Here is a 23050-nt window from a genome sequence, read left to right as displayed (position 1 = left end):
TGCAAACTGGATATCAGTGGGGAGTGATTAGCAGCAGTGAAGCTGCCGGCGACACCAGAGCGTAGCCGCGACCACTCCTCTGTCGCCGATTGGTCACGTCGCTGTGCCGCAGGGAAATCCTCTGTGCCGTGTGAGAGGCAGATCTCGCCGTCGGCCAGCAGTCCGTGAACTACATACTGCCAGCCACAGTTCGCCCCGATGCGCACGTGTGCCCACTGGGACACCCGGGTGCGACGATGATTCGATGAAATGGCTTATCGGGGCACCCCGATGCACACAGGTGCGATTTGCCGAATTTGCCATTATTTCCGTGGACTGGATGTGGCAGGCCAGTGTTGGTATGGAGCGGGAGGGGGGGGGGGGGGGGGGCTTTCCTGGAACGGCACGGAAATTTGAAATTAGCAGTGAAGTCAGGGGGGGGGGGGGGGGCTCTTGCACGGGTGGGGGCACTTGCTCGGAATTGATGGTCTCTCTTTTTTTCTGCAGTTAACAAAGGTGTCGCAGCTAGCCCGTGTTCGCTCCATCTCTCTATCGTATGCTTGGGTGGCAGCTCGAAACCGATGCGTTCAAATTATATATGGGCCGTTTATCCTAAAGGATTGCACTGGGAGAGATGAGTAATGGCCACACGTACATTAGCCTAATTATTGCTCTGATGATCGACCATTACTATTTTGCGTGTGAAGCTTTCAGCTGGTCACAGGCGGCGTGCACATTTTCATGTGCCAGACAACCCCCAGCTCCTTCAGCACAGGAGCAGAATTAAGAGGAGCACCATTAACTGAAACAAAGTTTCTGAAATTTAATTCAAGCATGTCGGCACAAAATTTGTTTCGCATAAGATGTACCCTCTTTTTCGTGTCTTCTCAAATGACTTCAGATGTTGCCTGTGGCAGACCTCCTCAAGGCATCCTCGAGTGATCGCTTTCGCCATCATTTACGTGCAATTTCGCGTCTTGGCATCAGACGCGTCGCAGGCCGCTGTTTGCGCTGTGCAGAGTAAGATTCCCAATCTCGCAAAAGTGATCGTATTCCCTAATGCAACTATATACTTTCAAGCTGGCAACACATCAATGGACCAACTACGCTGAGCACGCGCCGGCCACACCGGCCGCTGCCATGCTGGTAGCATGTTTACGTTTATCCCGCAGCCAGCTGTCCGGGCGTTAGATTTTGCAAACTTTGGGCAGCTTTGGGTTGCATTGGTCAGCTGGGTAGCTTTGGGCAGCTTTGGGTTGTCTTGAGACTTCCTATCAGGACTGGAACTAGCTTACTGCCGTCTGGCTGCCAGCGGGCTGCCAGAACTCGGAAAACCGAAGAGGCCCATTATTAGAAGGGCGACCAGCCTCCTTGGCTGGGCAGGGGTATTTTGTAATTGTCCACCATTTCAGCTGCTGTCGAAGTGCTGATTGGCTGGGCCGGAGTGCGAGCAAGGAGAGAGGTGACCCCAACCAGTCTCATTCTCACTGGTACAGCTCTAGCCACTCGGCAGCGGCCGAAATGGACAGTCCACTAGGGGGACAGTTACAGAATACTCTGCATGGCTAGAACCAAACTGTTGGCACCGCACATTGTACCACTTGATACAGGCTGCTCAAGCGTGTGCCTCCTGGGGGCTGTGCGGTGCCATCTACGATCACAAAACATTGTGTTGGAAACTTTTGCGTACAGGTCTGATTGGTGAAACAGCAGGCATAGCTGTCATAGTTATTTGTGCCACTTGTGAGCTGCAGCGTGGTGTGCAGTGTGCTGCTCAAGGCCCTGTGGGAACGGCCACAACACCGGGAGGCAATTCTGGCCGAGGCATCACGGGCAGGCCGCCAGTTTGTGCGCTTTGTCAACATGCTGATGAACGACACGACCTTCCTGTTGGACGAGTCCCTGGAGAGCCTCAAGCGGCTGCACCAAGCGGCTGCAATGGACTGGGATGCCCTTCCACCTGGTGAACAGCAGGGGCGCCGCCGGCAGCTGGCCCTGGATGAGCGCCAGTGCCGCTCGTACCTGACCCTGGCCAGGGAGACCGTGGACACGCTGCACTACCTGACTGCGCACGTGCCCGACCCCTTCCTGCGACCCGTGAGCGCATTTCCTTCTTGGCTAGGCTGCTTGTGCAAGAGATTGGCTCCAATAGAGTTGATATAAGTGCCAGATTTGCCAACTTTTAGAAATATGGTTCCTTGCTTGCAAAGTGTTATCCATGGAATCGGTTTAGTTTCAAGGTACTGTTACTGAGATATTGGCATGCAGAAATGCTAGTTTTTTTTTACAAGCTTTTGCTCAGTGTAGTGCTTCCATCTTCTTGAGATCTTGCGATGGCCATGGTATCTTGTAGCATGCATACAGACACTAAGCAGATAGCAGAAGTAGCAATTGCTTTATTGCCAGAATGTGCGCTGTTTATCTGGGTACAAACGAAGGGTGTGGCATTAACTCCATACTGTCGCAACACTTCTGCCAGCTTTAATTTTTCTTTTTTTTAACTGTACCCCCACCTATCTGGTTTCTTGTGTGTTTGCGAACTGTGCCTTAAGGTTTCAGGAGTAGACTGCACTGGAACCTGCTCCGAGCTCTCGGGAACGGATATCACCTGGTCATCTTCAAGGCACCCCAATGTTGGGGGCTCATGTGAAGATTGGTCGTGCAGAGTCTAATCGTCGCCCTGTTGTGACGGTCAGGAAGGGCTGCCATTTCTCGGACCGTGGAGTCTGGTGGATCGAGCCGTCCTGGAAGTTGTAGGACTGACTGCGAGTTTTTGGCTGGCTGCTAATCCAGGCGCTTAGGTGAAACGATATAGCCGGCGTGCACAAAACGTTCTTAGTTATTCGCCTGCACTGTATACGTGATGGCGCTAATACGTGACGGTGCCTGCTAACCAAAGGGGCGCCCGGACGAGTTCCTTTCACTCGCACATAGTCACCTGCTGGGAACTCGTGCCATTTTGACCTTGACCGGGCGAAGGTGGGCTGAAGCGATTATTCAGTCTTCAATCAGTTTCTCAGCTCCGGGTGCAGAGGGCTAAGACGTGTTTTTGGGGCACATCATAAACAACTGAGCTGGTGTAACCCCTTTCGAATGCGCAGGGTATGTTCCTGTACAGAATAAAAACTGATCGACGCAATGCTGCATAGACTTGAAACGCTTTTTATGTTCTTTGATTTACTTTATCAGGCTTGCACAAGTCATTCTGCCGCCCAATTCGAAGGCGGATGATAAGGCGGAGAAGTGAGGAGGCGTATGCCATTGGAGGCAAGGAATGTGGAGAACTGAGCAGACGTGAACTGTGGTCCATTGTCTCTAACGGCCGTTCCGGTAGACCAGTACTGGCAAATATTCTTCGCAGTTCTTGTACAGTTGCTTCCGCTGTAGTTGTTTTCATGCACACAACTTCTGCCCATTTGGAATAAGCATCTATCAGGACTAGTAACCAGCATGAGTTTGCAAAAGCAAAGTCCAAGTGCACTCTTTCCCATCGTTTGCTTGCACAGGCCCAAGGCAAGAAGTCTACTTGGGATGCCATATTTTGCGCAAATACGCATTTTGTGCAAAACTGCACAACTCTGGACAGTGTCTTCTATGTCCGAAGTTTGCTGGGGCCACCACACATGGCTCCTCGCAAGCATTTTCATTCTAGTCGCGCCTGGATGTCCTTCGTGCAGCAATTTTAAAACGGGCGTAACGAGCGCACGTGACACAGTTGTGTGATTGCCCCAGGTCACACAGTCTCAATCCATTGATAGTTCATGGCATCTAGTTAAGTACGGTGCTAAATTTTTATTGCCCACTTTTGCTGGCCATCAATTTAATGTGAAGAAGTGGACCTTTGATAAGGCAGGGTCCTTCTTTGTTGCTTGTTGAATATTTTCAGCTGATAACGGCAGTTCGTTCATTCCCGAGAAAAATTGCACTTATTCACTGATGTCAGCTTCGTTCATTAGCAGAAGCCGCGATTAGCAGAGCCTTCCCTTTCCTATACAGTGTGTTTCATTTTAGCTACACCAAATTTTGAAAAATTGTCTGTGGCAGATAACACAATTATAATCCTTGATCTAAACTACTCGATGAGGCGGCCATTACTTCCATGAGAAATCAAAATGCCTAATTGAATAATTCACATAATTATGCTAATGAACTTTTAAATTACTTATTTTACGGCACATCTTTCATTATACGAATTATAGCCGCTGAGTTTGCAAGGCCTATTCACTTGGAACGAATTCTCAAGACTGAACCAATTTCGAGACATTAATTTTCTATGTGTCCGACGAAATGCATGGGCATTTCAGTTATCCTTTTGAGGAAAACGCTGTTTTATGCGTTGACGCAATTTGGAAAAATTTGGTGGAGCTAAAATGAAACACCCTGTATAGTACCCATTTGTAACGTTAGGCCGCAAGCAGCAGTATCCAGCATTGCATTCAGGCAGCTCATAGTGCTGGAATGGGCTTGTTGTGTCTGAGTAAGCCATTTAATGGCAGGTGATCAGAGCACAAAGTGAACTCTCATTCATAAATATATTTATGGAAACATTTGACAGCGAACACAACGGCAGCGCTTCTATTTGGGAGTACTCAGTCTCTGCTTTACTGAGTGTTCGTGAAGCGTATGCTATTTCGTGGAAGAGCACTGCCCTCACTCCGTATGCAGACGCGTCTGCTGCAAGGCCTATTGACTACTCTGGGTTGTAGAAGTTTAGGACACTGTCACTTGTCAACTAACGCGTGCTCCTCTAGAAGCACTCTTCAGCATCTTTGGGCCAGTGCCGAGTTCCCTTAAGTAATTGATATAGTGTTTTCAGCTGTGTGGACATGTTGGGGATGAACTTTGAGTAAAAAGATAGCATGCCAAGGTACGCTCTTAGTTCCGATTCATTCCTTGAAGCTGGCGCATTGTTAACAGCCTCAACCTTTTCAGTGTATGGCTTAATTGCACTGGTGCTAATTATATGACCCAGATCTGTGACGGAGTCTTTGAAGAACCTACATTTCTCTTGCTTGAGCCAAACGTCGTGCTCCCGAAACCGAGTAAGGACGGCTTCAACGTGTTCAAAACATTCCCTTTCTGATGCTCCAGAGCTAAGGACATCATTGAGATAGCAGGCAATGCCCTTCATGCCTTTTAATACTTGTTCCATCAGCTACTGGAATATGGCATGCGGAGGCACTGAAATGTGCGTTTTAAGCGTCAACAGCTTTTGAGAGTCGGGGTGCTCTTGTGTTTGTTGGCAGGAAGCGGTCAGGTCTAAGACAGTGAAGACCTTGCCTTGCGCAATTACAGTAGAACCCCACTGTTACATTCCCGGGTGCTGCGTTTTCCCGGCTGTTACGTCGTTTTTGGCCGGTCCCGGCACAGCTCCCATAGAACCCAATGCATTGGTAACCCCGCTGTTACGTCGCAACTGTGGGACCGTTCCCGCATCATACATTGCGAACTGCCACCCCGCGCCGGCCCGAACGGCCATTTTGACTTTTCATGTCGCTTGGCTTGGTTGCTTGAAGATGTCAGTGGCCACCCAAAGTGCCGGGGGCGACACTTATTACGTATTTTTGGTTTCCGCCAGCAAAAGTATGGCCCTTGAGATCTGCATTTGCTTTCTAAGATGGTGTCTATGACGCGTTGTGGTCCTAAAATTGGTTTCGGCTCATAGATGCTCCCTATAAAGTCAAAGGGCGATAACGCCGTCGCCGCGCGCCGTATGCTGTATGTGCAAGGGTAAGCGTGCGAGGGGAGCTGACGACCGCGTCTAAATCTTACGCGCGAAAGAAAACCAGGGAGGAAGCGCGCCTTCTTCCCCTAGCGCTCGAAGCACCGGCGAGGGAGCGAGGGGGGGGGGGGATAGTGGGCAGCGTTGTGCTCTGACATCAACCGCGTACTGTGCGGCGGCGCGCAGGCCTTATTTTGAAAGTGATCTGCGTTGGGGGCAGAGTCTACGCAGTGTAGGTGCATCGGCGGCTAGTAGCTTTGTGCGTGCTGTGTGTTCTCGGTGCTCAGTTTGCATTGAAGCGATAGACAACAGCACGAAGGTCACATCGCTCGCTTCTGCAGCGGCACATAAATTCCTCACGCCAGCATTTGATAGCGCGTGTCTGCACTCATCATGTGTGGTGTTTGCCTGTGGGCGCTGACACCATGCTTGTTAATACAGTAAAACCTTGATAATTCGAACTCGGTTAATTCGAAATTTCGGTTATTTCGAAGAATTTGAGCGGTCCCGTCATTTTCGATGCAATTTCTACTGGATAATTTGAATGGGCCGCACGGCTCTGTTCGGATAATTTGAAGTTTCCAGCTGGCAGCAACGTGCGGCTGTTAGGTTAGGGTACTCCGTACAGTCGCCAACCGATTTTCCGAGCTCGTGGGGGACTGAAAAACAGTCCGAAAAACTCGTTCGGCTGAAAAAAAAAAAGAATTGTTAGGCCCTTTAGTGCAGCTTAAAAAAAAATCTCTACTAATGCCCTGCCTCATACTACGCTTGGAGGGAATCAACTTGCTTGGATTTGCGTAGCAGTGACGTCGTCTCCGTCTACGTCGACACGAACGTCACCGCTTTAACAGAGTTCGCCATGGAAATCGAAGAAACAAGCTTCGCACCGCTTTTTAGCTCTCGCGAAGGCACAGGAGGTAGCGCCGATCACCGAGACATGAGTCTCCGAGACACCTGCTTAGTGTACACGCCATGTTCAAAATAGCAAGCGAAACTTGAGAGAAAAAACTAACTAACTGAATTAACAAGCTTGGTGTCAGCGCACACAAGCAAACATGAATAGATCTCACTCGATGACCGCAGACATTCACTGTCAAAACGCTGGCGCCGACAAGTGCGGTCTGTCGCTTCAACGGGAACTGAGCGGTGAAAGCACAATGCATCCAAAGGTCAGAGCCGTCTGGAGATCGCTTTCAAGATACGGTGCACGCGACAACCCGCACTGGCGCTAAACTACGCAGTTTATTCATTTATTTCAGTACTCTCAGGGCCAGAGGCATTACAAAGTTGTTAGCAGAGTAAAAGTCGCGCCCCCCTCCCTACATTACGCGCTGCGTTCCCGCTTTCCTTCTTTCGCATGGGAGATTGCGTCACCAGTTCCCCTTGTGCCCGGTTGGAAGATACGCAATTGGTGCCGCAGCACAGCGTCACTCCCCCTCCCTCCCATACCCCCACGGCCTTTGACCCAACGGAGGAAGTCGCATTTGTGCTTCGCCGTGTGTTCGCTCTCCGTGAAAGCGTGCGTGGCCTCCGAGACTGGAGGATGGCGCGAGGTCTATGGGTGTGTTCCAATACTCACCTTACACTGGCTAAATAGACAGCTAAGTGGATGGCAGCCATCTTAAATCTCGTTACAATTCTCACGAAGATGTCAAAGTAGATAGCATCAAAGTCAAGAATGATGCAGGCTACTTTTCTGTCTAAACAAATTATTTGGAAGCTAACAATTTACTATCACCAGTGCAACATGGTTTTCGTAAAGGGTTGTCTACAATAACTCAACTCGTTCAGACAGTCCACGATCTTTCACTAACGATAAATAGCCGAGGGCAGACTGACCTAATTTTTTTAGACTTCGCCAAAGCGTTTGACAAAGTCTCGCATCCTAAACTCTTGCTAAAAATAAATGAAATATTTAGAAATCCAAACATCACTAAGTGGTTTAGATCCTACCTCCACTCTCGTGAGCAGTATGTCGAAATAAATAAAATTAAATCCACGTCCAAAGCAGTTTTGTCTGGAGTACCTCAAGGCAGTGTTTTGGGGCCTCTTTTATTTCTTATCTTTATTAATGATTTGCCTACTGATATAACCGTCCCGCTAAGATTGTTTGCAGACGACTGCGTAATATATAAAAGGATTGAATCTTTAAATGACCAGTTAGACCTCAACACCAATTTAAATAAAATTCTACAATGGTGTAATGAATGGCAAATGTCACTGAACCCAGTAAAATCAGTTTGTATGACTATAACGCGGAAAAAGACGCCCCTGATGCATAAATCCAGTATCGGTCCCCATGAACTAACAAGAGTAACAGAATATTTAGGATTAATATTTACTTCAGACTTGAGGTGGAACATTCACATCAATGAAGTTTGTAGAAGGGCAAATAAAGTTCTTTGGGGCCTCAGGCGAAGACTGTATAGCGCAACTCCTGAAGTGAAAAACCTGGCGTATAAGATATTAATACGGCCAATCATTGAATATGCTAGAATAGTATGGGACCCACACACTGCTACTAACCGTCATAAATTGGAAAGAGTTCAACGACTGGCTTCTAGATTTATATTTAATAAATATCAGCGCATGCACTCTCCTACTGAACTATGCAGTCGTGCAAACCTTTCCGCGTTAGATTTAAGGACGAAGTTTGACCGATTAAAATTTTTGTTTTTAATTATTCATAACCAGGTTAAAATAAATTTATCTGAATACTGCATAATTTCACCGGATCAACGCTTCAGACACAGGCACAGCTTATACATACAGCCGCCAGTTACACGAAATGATACATTCAAGTACAGCTTTTTTCCCAGGGTGATTAAGGAATGGAATGAATTACCAAATTCAGTTGTCACATCTGCCTCCGTCAGTGATTTTAGTGCTGGTTTAGAGAATGTCATCTTCTCTGGTATGAATGCGTCTTAGCATGTATTTTTGTTTCTGGTGCGCATAAAACAATGTATTTTGTCCTTGTTCACTGCATGTCACTTTTTGTAGATATTGCCATTATACTGCCTTGTTTATTTTTGTTTTTGCTCGAGATGGAGCAGAATTTTGTATCTTTTCTTCTATTTTTTTTCCACTCCTGTAAAGGCCCTTTTAATTGGGTTGACAGTATAAATAAACAACAACAAACAAACAAGATGGCCACTTAGCGGGACGTAGAAACTCAACGGGCAGGTTGGCTGCGCACACAAAAACGTAGACACGCTTTCCTATACCCTAAATGTAAGTCACATAATGTTTTTCATAGGTTCGCAGGTGAAAATACTTAAAATACAGAACTAATGTGTGCTTTTCTCAACTTTCGTTTTGTCGCCGGAAGGTGGCGTCACGTCGCAAAAGCGTCTTCCAGACGGCTCGAAACGAGTTCCATTACTTGGCGTCGAAGCTGTCTTGGCTGTCTTCGTAGACATCAAAGTAGACTGTCTATGATGATGGAAAGAATTGGAACACAGCCTATATATTGATAGCGCGCGCCTCCCAATCTTGGAGGCTATAGAGCGAGTCACTGGAATCCAAGCCACTACAATATCCAACATGGCGTCCTCCAAGTTTGGGTAGCGTGGCTCGCAACGAGCGATTTAGTCCGGAAAATCGAAATTTGGGGTCTCAATTTGTCCGAAAAATTGAGTCTGAAAATGCATGAACTCAATGGTGCATTTTTGAAGTACAAAATTTCCAGCAAGTCCAAATTTTTGCAGTCAAGCAGCCACACGCCCGCTTTAGCGGCAGTTATCGATTCCGTGAACATCGTCCGCAACTTTGTTGAGTGCAGTGCGGGTGATATTTATATGCTACGTGTTGTAAGGCAGCTGGAGAACGTGGCACTTGGGGCGGCGAACTACTGCGCCAAGTAATCCCGCGTCAGTGATTACTTCGAGTAATCTTTCTCGGACATGGAAAATAAACGTGATTTATTTTTGCGGCATGCTCTTGCTTGTTTTCTTTTTTATTCATTTCGGTTAATTCGAAAATGCAGACCCACGGCAACGTTAGGCCTAGCTACTTCAACCTTCGTCATCTTGCTGTTCGGTGCCGTGTTTTTCATTGAAACAATTCACCGCTGTTAACAATGACGCCGACTCGGCCTTTGTAATCCTCGCCAATGGCTTCAACGCTCGGAAAGCAAGGCACATTACATAATGCCAGTTCACGAAGGTCAGCTTTGCCTCAATACAGCAGTATTACACGGTGAAGCATAGGCAAATTATTTATTTTATTTATTTATTAGTATTACCCTCAGGGGCAGAGGCATTACAGAGGGGAGTGGAACACACGAAAAAAAACGCACGGTACAGGCTTTGTTGTGTTAATACAGTGTTAGCTGAAAAGATTACATACAAGCGAGAAACAAAAATTCAAGCAATTGATCGAGAACAAACATAATTGCATGCTTGGTTAGTTGCATTGCAATGCACTTGTGTTTAAAACATTATGAAACTGGGAGAAGGTGGTTCCAGTCCCATGAGGTGCGGGGTACAAATGATTGATAGCATGTTTGCATTAAGCGCGACCCTATTCCCTCCTTTTCTGCATGATCAAAACGAGGAGAAATGTATGATGGAGGAAGAGTAAGGTCATTGTGCAGGGCGGGACTGTAGTATATATTGTGGAAGAGACATAGGCGAGAAAATTTGCAGCGAAAGGCGAGCGACGCAAGCTGTAAAGACTCTTTTATTAAAGATTAAAGTTATACTGGCAGTACGACTGCAGTTTTCGATAATAAAGCGGACAGAGTTATTTTGGACTAGCTCGAGGGCAGAGGTTAATATTACCGCAAGTCTGCTCCTAAGCATGTCTTCTACGACGGTAGCCTGCGAGCCACTCTGTCAAAAGAGCGTCTCCTACGTCTCGCGCGCCTGCTTGGTTTCGTGGGGTGGCGCAATCTGTGCCGCTCGTGCACACGCACGAGGCAGTGGCGCGGACTATCACTGGAGAAAAGGAAGAAGTGCGTTCGGCGCAGAGACGCTCGTGTGGAACGTTCTTGAAAACTGTTCGTGTACATAGTTTGTTTCAGGGCACAGGTTCACCCTTAATAAACCAGTTATTGTATTTTACTCCTCGAAATACCGTTGCATTCTGGTGGAGGTGCGGGGTATGTTTGGAAGTCCCCTGGGTGCCAGAGACCGGAGTCCCGATCCTCAGCGATTGGAGTCTGGAGAGCTGACTCCAGTGCACCATGCGCGCCAGCCGCCGACTTCGGGGAGACCCGCCTGAATTCGGACCACTTCCCGCTGCTACGGCCACACGGACTGTGTCTTCCGCTGACGCCACAACGATGACTAGCCAGGCGACATCACCCGAGGTCGTCGTGTACCCGCCGCGCATGCCCGAGCTGTTCCACGGCGACCCATACGAAGACGTCGAGGATTGATTGGAGCACTTAGAGAGGGTCACATATGTCAACGGCTGTTACCCGGCACTGAAACGTCGCCACGTGTACTTCGCGTTGGGGAATTCAGCAAAAACATGGTATGAGAATCACGAAGCGGTGTTAACGTCGTGGGAAGAGTTTCGGCAACATCTGCTTGCTGCGTTTGCAAGCGCCGATCGCCGAGAGAAGGCTGAGAATGCTCTCCAAGCCAGGAACCAATGCACCAACGAGAGTGTCGGCATGTACATCGAGAACATGTCCCGTATATTCAAACGTGCCGATGCAAATATGCCCGAGGAGAAGAAAGTGCGCCATCTGATGTGTGGCGTGAAGGAGGAGCTATTTGCCGGGCTGGTTCGCAACCCGCCATGTACTGTTGCGGAGTTTCGCACCGAGGCGACGACGATAGAGAAGGCCCTGCAGCAGCGCGCCCCCCACTACAACCGTGATGTCAGCAGCGCCCCTGTGGACGTTCTTTTGGCAGGCGTGGGCAAAAACACCGAAGTGTTGAGAGAGCTGGTGCAATCTATCGTGAAAGAAGAGCTTCCGAAGCTGCAGCAACCGCAAGTCGCGTCGACTGTTTCCTCGCTCGCTGCCGTCATTCGGGATAAAGTTAGGCATGCCATGTTAGAACCGCAACCGGAGGTGCAGCCTGTTTCACTTGGGCAACCACTGCAGGAACGCCACGTACCAACATACGCTGACGCTGTGCATCAGCCTGCCGTGCAAACTGCATCATTCGCAGCCCTCAGTGCCCGCCCACCGGCTTCGCTCTGTGCATCTTTCCAGGGAGAGTACAGACCACGGAAAAGCGATGTGTGGTGCACACCCGACAGGACGCTGTTCTGCTTCCATTGCGGAGAGGCTGGACACATGTACAGATGGTGCCCATATCGGCAAGTCGGCCTTCGTGGATTTGCTGTGAATGCACCTTGCCCCCTCAATGGGGAAAGACCCATAGAGATTCAAGGTTACTTGTCGTGAAGTCAACTTGCAGCTGCTAGTTACCAACACCAGCCATGGTCACCAGCGCCCGCCCGCTACCGATCACCAAGCCCACGACCCTTTTCAAGTTCCCCAAGGCGTCATTCAGAAAGCCCGCGCCTGGAAAACTAAAGCCAGCAACCTGGGGAGGCAAGGCCGCTGACGTTCGACAAAGCGAAGATCCTCCGTCAATGTCACAGTGTAGTAGCAACAAGCAGAAAGCGACGACTACGACAAGTACGCAGAAAATGTCTTCAGACTTACTTATTGCCGTGGATGGACGTGAATTGAATGCTTTAGTAGACACGGGTGCTGATTATTAAGTCGTAAGCTATGCACTCGCAAAGCAGCTGAAGAAAGTTTTGACGCCGTGGAACGGACCGCACATACGTACAGCTGGGGGTCACCTCATTAATCCTCTAGGAATTTGCACTGCAAGAGTTCTGATTCGAGGTGTAACTTACGTTACCGAATTCACAGTACTTCCGGAATGTTCGAGAGACGTTATACTTGGTATGGATTTTCTGCACGCAAACGGTGCTATAATTGACCTGCAGAATTCTAGCGTTTCCTTCTCGGCGAAGCTGGCCATTGACATGGAGGAGCCTGAGGAACCGGACTACACTGCCTTGCGAGTTCTCGAAGCAGTGTACTGGTTCACGTCAGAGATCAAGAATTCGTTGACTCCGAAGGTATAGCGGACGGCAATGTCGAGCTATTGCTGAAGAAAGGTATTTGCATTGCTAGGGGCATTATCCACTTACGCGATGGGCTTGCCGATCTATTGCTGACAAACTTCGGAAATGAACTTCAGCATGTCCCGAAGAACACTGCCATCGCCTTCCTGCAATTTTACTACAGTGTACTTTGGAGTCGGAGCCACCTCCTGCGAAAACTACAAATAAGGCCAGGCTGCAGCAGCAGTTGCAATCAGCCCACACCTATTGCTAACCGAGGCGAAAAGCATACAAGACCTCATAGGTGCTTTTGCAGAGTGTGTCTCTACTTCCTCAAGAGTATGGCGAACGCAGGTTGTTAAACACCATATAATAACAGACGAAGCAATCAGACCTGTATACCAACACCTATACCGAGTATCACCGAAAGAACGGGAGATCATAAAGGATCAGGTGCAAGAGATGCTTCAGACGATGTCATTCAGCCATCCAACAGCCCATGGGCGTCGCCGGTAGTTCTTGTCAGGAAAAAGGACAACACAATGAGATTTTGTGTTGATTACCGGAAATTGAACAGCGTCACCAAGCGTGATGTCTACCCCTTGCCACGTATCGATGACACCTTGGACCGGCTGCGTGATGCAAAGTATTTTTCTTCATTGGATTTAAAAAGCGGATATTGGCAAATTGAAGTGGACGAAAGTGATCGTGAAAAAACAGCTTTCGTTACTCCGGACGAACTTTATGAGTTTAAAGCACTCCCATTCGGCCTCTGTTGCGCGCCAGCGACCTTCTAGCGTATGATGGACAGTGTCCTGTCAGGTCTCAAATGGCAGTCATGCCTAGTCTACTTGGATGACATTGTGGTATTCTCTTCAACGTTCAAGCAGCACGTGGAGAGGCTACGTTCAGTGCTCCAGGCTATCCAGTCGGCTGGCTTGACACTCAAACCGGAAAAGGGCCAGTTTGGATTTGAAGAGCTTCCTTTCTTGGGTCACGTCATCAGCGCTCAAGGTATAAAGCCGGACCCAGAGAAGACTGCAGCCGTCGCAGGATTTCCCAAGCCACGAGATAAGAAAGAGGTGCGTCGATTTATGAGCTTATGCGCTTACTACAGGCAATCTGTAGAAAATTTCTCACAAATTTCCGAACCTCTAACAAGACTCGCCAAAAGGAGACGTACCCTTAGTGTGGCACACCGAACAAGACACTGCTTTCAATGAAATAAAGAAGCGTTTGCAATCCCCGCAAATCCTCGCCCACTTCGACGAGACCGCAGACACAGAAGTCCACACAGATGCAAGCAATCTGGGTCTTGGCGCAGTTTTAGTTCAGTGGCAAAATGGAGAAGAGAAGGTCATAGCGTACGCTAGCCGCACTCTCTCAAAAGCTGAAAGAGACTATTCTGCGACGGAGAAAGAGTGCTTGGCAGTCATATGGGCCATCAGCAAGTTTAGACCACACCTCTACGGCAGGCCGTTTCATACAGTCAGCGACCACCATTCACTGTGCTGGCTGGCAAGCTTGAAAGACCCATCCGGACGACTTGCGAGGTGGAGCCTGAGACTCCAAGAATACGATATTACTGTTGTGCGCAAGTCTGGGTGAAAGCATAACGACGCTGATTGCTTGTCACGCACACCGGTCGACTCTCCTCCTTCTGAAGACGACGATTTCCCATTCCTTTGTGTTATGCGAGCCGCGGAAATCACCGAGCATCAACGGGCCGACACAGATTTGCTCCCACTCATAAAGTATCTCGCAGGGCATAAGGTTCAAGTTCCACGAGTGTTTAAGAGAGGATTATCTTCATTCTGCCTCCCAGACGACGCACTCTACAAGAAAAACTTCCAAAACAACAATGAAAAGTTCTTACTCGTCGTACCGTCAGTTATGTGGCCTGAAATATTAGAAGCCTGCCATGATGACCTGTCATCAGGCCGCTTGGGTGTCACCCAAACATTCGCCAGAATCCATGCAAATTATTATTGGCCGAATTTATTAGCGTCAGTACAGCACTACGTGAAGACATGTCACGAATGTCAAAGGTGCAAAACACCACCCGTAAAGCTAGCTGGTCTTCTTCAACCCATAGACCCACCTAAGACTCAATTTCAACAAGTTGGGATGGATCTTCTTGAACCATTTCCCACATTGTCATCAGGGAAGAGGTGGATCGTTATCGCCACCGACTATTTGACACGATGTGCTGAAACTGGCTGCCTTGAGCGGGGAACGGCTGTCGAAGTTGCCAAGTTTTTTGTTCACAACATAGTGCTTCGACATGGCGCCCCAATGGTTGTCATAACAGATCGAGGTGCAGCATTTACAGCTGAGTTGATGCAGTGCTTGATGACGATGACTAACACCAGTCATAGAAAAAGCACTGCATACCACCCCCAAACAAACGGGTTGACGGAACGCCTGAACCGCACCATTGCTGACATGTTGTCCATGTATGTTGACATCGAACATAAGACTTGGGACGACATCCTGCCTTACGCTACATTCGCCTACAACACGGCCCTACAGGAGTCCACTCGTGTCACTCCGTTAGAACTTGTCTATGGGCGCACCATGACAACAACGCTGGATGCCATGCTGCCAGCAGATAATGATGACGGCAACCCGTGCGACGTTGACGAGTTCCTACAAAGAGCCAAAGAAGCCCACCAGTTGGCACGATGCCGATTACGCCATCAACAATGCAAGGACGCACATTCTTACAACAGCCACCGCCGAATAGTTCAGCACCAGCTGGGTGACAAGGTATGGGTATGCACACCTGTGTGACGTCGCGGACTCTCAGAAAAGCCACTTCGATGGTACTTTGGCCTGTATGAGGTTATCTGTCGACTAAGTGACCTGACTTATGAAGTCATCCCTCGTGGAAACGAGCGCACTAAATGCCCCAACATTGGTGATGTCGTCCACATAGTCCCCATGAAGCCTTATTACAAGCGCTATCGAAAAGCCTCCCCAAACTTAGTGACCCTCCTGCCTGCATCGGGACGATGCTTATTGAAAGGGGGAGTAATGCCGCAAGTCTGCTCCTAAGCATGTCTTCTACGGCTACGTTCGTCGGCTGCAGCTAGGGCACGCCGACGAACGCCGGATATGTCGGCCGCGCCTCGGACTGTGGCAAGGGCAACCTGAGAGAGGCTGATAACATATTGTCACGATTAAAGAAGACAATGAAGGGATGGACACAAGCGCAAGCATCTCTCTGACGAAGTTAAAGTTGGCGCGGACAATTATTGTTGGGCCTTGAATATAGAGCCTGTGTTTGTTGTCGCACCACCGTCGTTCTGTGTGCCGTTCTTCGCATCTTGTGACACTGGTGGAGGTGCTGGGTACTCTCTGATGCCCGGAACTCCTGTGCGGAGTGCAACGCCCAGTTCAAACCCGCAATCAGTTCCTCCAGTGGACACTCCTGTCCACCGCTACAGTCGCCAACTGTGTGGCCTCAGCCCGGAGGTAATCTTCTTGGAGAACTCCTCACCAACCGGACCTCTACCTAACGAGATGGCAACCGCAGGACCTTCTCGGGTGACTCTGCAGCATCCTCAGACTCCAGAGACATTCCATGGTGATGTTTACGAGGATGTCGAAGATTTTCTCGCGCAATACGAGCGAGTCGCCAAGGCGAATCGGTGGACTGCAGAAGAAAAACTCTCACACGTCTACTTCGCTCTGGCGGACAGCGCTCGTACGTGGTACGAGAACCGGTAAGCCACACTGACTTCCTGGAATGAGTTTCGACAGCAGCTTACCACCACCTTCGCAAACAACGATCGTCGCGATTCTGCCCACCAACTAATCGAGTCGCGCATCCAGAAACCGAATGAGAGCGTCGCCATGTTTGCGGAGGACATGACCCGCCTGTTCCACCGCGCTGACCCAGAGATGCCGGAAGCAAAGAAAATCCGCCATTTGATGCGAGGCGTCAAGGAACAACTTTTCGCCGGTCTTCTTTGCAACCCGCCGACAACCGTTGCGGAATTAATCTCAGAAGCTACGTCCATTGAACGAGCACTGCAACAATGTTGCCGACCCTTCGATCACCCAAGCAACGCCTCGAGCAACGTTTATGCTCTGGCTGCCGGCAATGAGCTTCATGAGCTCAACCGGGAGGTTGTTCGTGAAGAGATTCGCAACCTCCTTGTGACCCCGCAGGAGTCAGTCGGGGCTTCTGTAGCAGAGGTTGTGCGACAAGAAATCAGGCAGGCATTCTCATTGCCCGAATCTCTACCGGACCAACGGTCTCTCAGCTACGCATCGGCTGTTCGTCGTCCTCCTCCAGCAGCAGCCTACAACTCACAACCAATGGCTCGTCCATTCAACGAGCCGCCATCCCCACCGAACAACGCTGCACTCGAGCACTGACCACGCAACCTAGTGTACCTGTGGAAACATCAGCCTACTTTCCTCCACAGGCGACTGCAGCTTGGCCGCAGAGGACGCCCACAAGTCGACCATTTGTTCGCAAAACGGAAATGTGGCGCGCCGTCGACCGCCGTCCTTTGTGCTTTCATTGTGGAGAAGCCGCCACGTTTACCGTTTTTGCCCGTATCGTGACCCCGGATACCAGAGCTTTCCACTTACCTTTCCTCGAGTTCGCTTCGAAAACAGGCGCTACAGTGACGATGTTGCTCCACAAGGACATCCATTCACTCGTCGAACCCGCTCTCCGTCACCTGCACCAAGCTCTTCGCCGCAAGGTCGCAGTTACACCGATGTAGTCAGGGACGGCAGGTCCCCTAGCCCACGTCAGGGAAACTAACAGAAGCGACCTTTGGGGGGGAGGTTGCCGACCGTCGAAATGCTTCAACACCCCACACACTATCTGTGCAATCGGACAATATGCCTCTGCCGACCCCAAGGGAAGTCGTAAGTGCCGACTTCACTGTTTTCATAGACGGACACCCAGTAACCGCGTTAGTAGATACTGGGGCCGATTTCTCAATAATTACCTAGAAACTCTCCGATAGCCTTAATAAAGTCAAGACATCATGGACTGGTCCCCACATAAGAACGGCGGGAGGTCAATTGATGACCCCTACAGGCAAATGCACAGCCAGAATTGATATTGGTAACTCGACGTTGTGGGGGTCTTCCCCAACCCGTAGCGCGTGTAATCGCAGCTACGCAGGGTTCGGGTGAATAAGGCAACAAGCGAGTCATCTCAACAACGTTTATTGCTGTCAGCAATAAAACACACTTGCAGAGGGAAGTGCGCTCTGTATAACAACTAATAAAATAGGCATGCCTCGTCGCGTGTGGTAGTCACGCAACGAGGTCACTCACGGCTTTCAGCAGGTAAAATCCGTCCGGGCAGTTAGGTCAAGCGAGGTCAGAGAGACCGGGGGTCTCTCGGTCGCGCTCTTTTATATCTTTTTACCTTTCCGCGAGGGGAGTGTCCTCCTCGCCCGCCGGATACTTTCCCTCTTCCCGCGCGGGCGCGCGCGTCGCGAGAGGCGAGCGAGAACCGGGAGAGGGCAAAGTTCATTTCTCCCGTGTCCGCCCGGCTCCCGCGGCGCGCGTTGTGCGCGCACGAGATGCCCGCCCGGCTACCGCCGCGTGCGCTCCGTTCGCAAGCGACGGGCGAGCGCCTGCGGGAGAAGGTGGCAGCGTGTGCTCCCCACAATGTTTGTTGCAGCTTTCGTTATATTGCTGGAGTGCTGCAGAGATGTGATACTGGGAATAGATTTTCTGCACGAATACGGTGCTATTATAAACATTCCAGACAGGTCGGTCACGTTTTGGATTAATGCAGATTTGGCCGTACCCTGTGACGATCAGCGACGTGCGCATTTACGTATCTTCGATGACGATGTGACCATCCCTCTTGTGGGGTCTCACATGTGCTCTTGGGACAAAGGAACGACAACGCAGTAGTGCAGACAATCAAAAGGGCATTTATTGCACCTTTCATACACTAATACATACTAGCCGAATTACAACCAATAGAACATTCACACGGGCGCGCGACAAATCAAGGAAGTCCGACTCACCGCGACCCGCTAGCGAGCGAATACGTTCGCCCCCTGCTATGACACCATCGCCTAGTCGTTCGCGTGTACAGTCACGCGAACGGTGGCGCGCTCGAACGATCCGTGTTCGTCCATACCGGTGTCCTGCTCTTAGCCTCGCGCGACGGTCGCGCGATGCGGGCCGGCGCACGCGCGACGCGTCCGTGCGTGTTCGTCGCCGATCCCAAGCCAAAGAGAGAGCCCTCGACCTTTTTCTCCCAATTGACCCCGGCGTTTCGGTGGCGTTAGCATCGCGACACTAGCGCCATCTCTCGCAACGCGCCGCAACCACCGCCGGTAGCCACGCAGAGAAGCCGGACTACAGGAGACATGCGGGGAAAACAACATCAGGGGACGCGTGAGAGTCGCGCATTCCCACATCCCCCCAACCTTAAATCACTACACATACGCCGGCGAAACATGTCACAAGGCCTATCAACGCGCGCGTCGCGAACAAAAGTTAGTACATGCGACAGTGGCGCCGCCGAGTAAATGTCCACGCATTATCCACAACGTGCGAGCCGACATTGACTCTGGGGTTCACCGCTGGCATCCGTTGGTCACAGCACCACGTCTGCAGATTCGATGGCACGACTCCAGCCCAGGACTCCGGAAACGGCGACGCAGAAGTCGGCACGAGCAAGCGTCGCTCGCGCCCTGCTGACTAGAGCCGCAGTAGCCGTTGGTGACTGCCGGCTCTTTTCCCAGCCGCCGAGGGTTGCGAGCCGGACATTGGCGGCCGCCGAAGTCGCTGCGCCGACATTGACCACAGGCATCTCCAAAGCCTGGGGTAGCTCGATTGTAGTCCGGGGCAGCAGCGCTGACGATGTGCAGGTGACAGCAAACCAGGAGTGACTCCGCTCACGCTGCGTACACTCAACGCACTCGACAAACACTAAAGTAGTGCAAGGGAGAGGAATTCGGCATACGCATCGCCCACGTGGTACGATGTTCAATTCGGCTAGCAAAATTTCGGGCGGCATAGCAGATGCTAAGTTCACGTGAACAAAGCTTACTTTCTTGAGTCGAACGAGAATTTCAATTCGTGCTAGGCGAACTAATGAGGGAAGCAATGTGCGACACCTCAACACCACGGTCCACCAGGTTGTGTCCCTCAACGTGCGACAGGCGGCTTTGTTAAGCCTTAGGCCTAATGCGTCGCTACTTTGACAACAACCGGCATCCAAAAAAAAAAAAAAAACACCCAAAATGGGCACAAGAACAGGCAGCCGCGAAGAGACGTTAGCTCTGTGAGGTGGTCCTACTCCGCTCGGTGCACACAGCATCCGAGTTGACGGCGCCCACCGTCCCAGACGGTGTCGGAGCGCCCGGTGCCAGGCCGCAATACCAGTCAGCCCGTAGCGGCACCCGTGGCCCGCGGCCACCCGGCTCCCTGAGCCTCGACTTCCGAAGTCAAAGATATAGAAGAAGCTATTTACATAAGAAATTCGGACCACCCACGAGGCTTCCGTACTCACTCGCTTCAGGCTTGCCAATGCTCCGCGGGCGCTAGGCCTCGCTCTCCCAGGATGCAGACCACGTGGCTCTCGTACCGACGAGTGTACTTCAAAACACTCGCGAAAAGGCTTAGCATGTTGAAAAGTTCAAACACGCTACAGCAACCGTCGCCTCACTCAAGAAAGCACACCGCCGACACTAGCGATCAAAATCCACGCTAGGACTACGCTTCGGTTGAAACATCTCGAACCGAGCAAAACTGTTAAAATTATCGTCCGATGCCCCAAGAGGTCCACGTTGGGCAGCCAGATGTGGGGTCTCACATGTGCTCTTGGGACAAAGGAACGACAACGCAGTAGTGCAGACAATCAAAAGGGCATTTATTGCACCTTTCATACACTAATACATACTAGCCGAATTACAACCAATAGAACATTCACACGGGCGCGCGACAAATCAAGGAAGTCCGACTCACCGCGACCCGCTAGCGAGCGAATACGTTCGCCCCCTGCTATGACACCATCGCCTAGTCGTTCGCGTGTACAGTCACGCGAACGGTGGCGCGCTCGAACGATCCGTGTTCGTCCATACCGGTGTCCTGCTCTTAGCCTCGCGCGACGGTCGCGCGATGCGGGCCGGCGCACGCGCGAAGCGTCCGTGCGTGTTCGTCGCCGATCCCAAGCCAAAGAGAGAGCCCTCGACCTTTTTCTCCCAATTGACCCCGGCGTTTCGGTGGCGTTAGCATCGCGACACTAGCGCCATCTCTCGCAACGCGCCGCAACCACCGCCGGTAGCCACGCAGAGAAGCCGGACTACAGGAGACATGCGGGGAAAACAACATCAGGGGACGCGTGAGAGTCGCGCATTCCCACACTCTGCACTCGAGCGCTCTTGTGCCTGTTACATGCGACTCGCCAAGGTGCTCCAACATGATCGCCGAACAATTTCCTGGTCTGCTGTTTAGTCATGGCGTATCAGTTGCAAGAGGTGTAGTTGACATCACTCGCGGACAGACGGACGTCCTACTAACAAACTTTAGTCCTGAACGCCGGCATTTTACAAGAGGTATGGCAGTCGCGTACGTGGAAGAGCTGAATGAGGTTACCGACTGCATGACTGTTGAACAAGACGATTCGCCCAGTCTGCCGAACGTGCCTCTATCCGTTGATGTTGGCGCAAGTTTGCTACCTAAACAAAAAGAAAGACTCCTCGAGCTTATTGATGAGTTTTGGAACTGTTTCTCTTCGACGTCCAAAGTTGGCCAAACGCCACTGACCAAACATCGAATTATTACAGACGAAACGGCCAGACCCATACGGCAAAACCCATACCGGGTGGCAGCGCGAGAACGCGAAGCGATAGAAAACCAGGTTCAGAAAATGCTTCAAAATGACGTTATTCAGTCGTCCAAAAGTCCTTTAGCATCGCCGGTAGTGTTAGTCAAAAAGGATGGCAGCTTACGCTTCTGCCTCGACTACCGCAAACTCAACCAGGTCACTAAGAAGGACGTTTACCCGCTACCCCGCATAGACGATTCTCTCGATAGACTACAGCATGCACGCTATTTCTCGTCGATGGATCTAAGGAGCAGCTATTGGCAAATAGAAGTAGACGAAAGAGACCGCGAGAAAACAGCATTCGTGACACCTGATGGCCTCTATGAATTTAGGGTACTTCCCTTCGACTTGTGCTTCGCGCCGGCAACATTTCAGCGGCTAATGGACACCGTTTTATCAGGACTCAAGTGGCAAACGTGCTTAGTATATCTAGACAATGTGATGGTATTCTCTGCGACATTTGACGAGCACTTGAGGCGACTACGTGCTGTTTTTCAAGCCATACGGTCCGCCGGTCTCACGCTTAAGCCGGGAAAATGCCATTTTGGCTTCGAAGAGCTTCTTTTTCTAGGCCATGTTGTCAGTAATGAGGGGGTACGGCCTGATCCGGAAAAGATAGCTGCCGTTGAACATTTTCCTGTGCCATCCGACAAAAAGGCAGTGAGACGATTTTTAGGCTTATGCACATATTACCGCGTTTTATTCAGAACTTTTCACGCATTGCGTCGCCGTTGACATGCCTCACCAGAGAAGACGTAGCATTCGTATGGGATGAAGATCAGCAGAAAGCATTCGACGAGCTACGGCAACGCCTTCAAAATCCACCGGTCCTGGGACACTTCGATGAATACGCCCTGACAGCAGTTCACACCGATGCCAGCAATATCGGCTTAGGAGCTGTACTTGTGCAGTTGCAAGACGGCGCTGAAAAAGTAATAGCTTATGCAAGTAGAAGCCTTTCCCGCACAGAAGAAAATTATTCCACCATAGAAAAAGAGTGTCTTGCGGTGGTTTGGGCGGTGATCAAATTTCGCCCATATTTGTACGGCCGCTCGTTTGCTGTTGTCAGTGACCACCACTCACTTTGCTGGCTGGCGAACTTAAAAGACCCATCAGGACAATTGGCGCGCTGGAGCCTTAAACTTCAAGAGTTCGACATGACTATTGTGTACAAGTCGGGAAAGCGGCATACGGACACCGACTGTCTTTCTCGTGCCCCATTCGAACCTGCAAGTCCAGAAGATGACGATGCTACAGCGTTTGTTGCGGTTGTCAACACGAGTACGCTTGCACAGCAGCAACGCGAGGACCCAGAATTGAAGCCCATTATTAGCTTCCTGGAGGGTCGCACTTCTACTCTGCCAAAACGTTTTGGAAGAGGACTTCCATCGTTTTGCTTACGCAACAAAGTCCTCTATAAAGTGAACTTTTCTCCGAATGGCAGCCCCTACTTGCTCGTCGTCCCACCATCTCTCAGG

General features: G+C 50.4%; 1 protein-coding gene across 3 annotated transcripts in view; it reads left to right on the top strand.

The window, feature by feature from the left end:
- Positions 1 to 23050, top strand: part of LOC119445387 (ubiquitin conjugation factor E4 B) — a 441801-nt gene that overhangs the window by 345342 nt on the left and 73409 nt on the right. For all 3 annotated transcript variants that reach the window (XM_049664500.1, XM_037709694.2, XM_049664499.1), the window contains exon 16: positions 1746 to 2076. In XM_049664500.1, coding sequence (XP_049520457.1) covers positions 1746 to 2076 — 331 coding nt within the window. The remainder of the gene's footprint in view (positions 1 to 1745; positions 2077 to 23050) is intronic.

Source organism: Dermacentor silvarum, chromosome 3 (genome assembly GCF_013339745.2).
Source record: "Dermacentor silvarum isolate Dsil-2018 chromosome 3, BIME_Dsil_1.4, whole genome shotgun sequence".
In the NCBI taxonomy this organism is placed as follows: domain Eukaryota; kingdom Metazoa; phylum Arthropoda; class Arachnida; order Ixodida; family Ixodidae; genus Dermacentor; species Dermacentor silvarum.
This window is presented reverse-complemented; position numbering and strand designations above follow the sequence as displayed.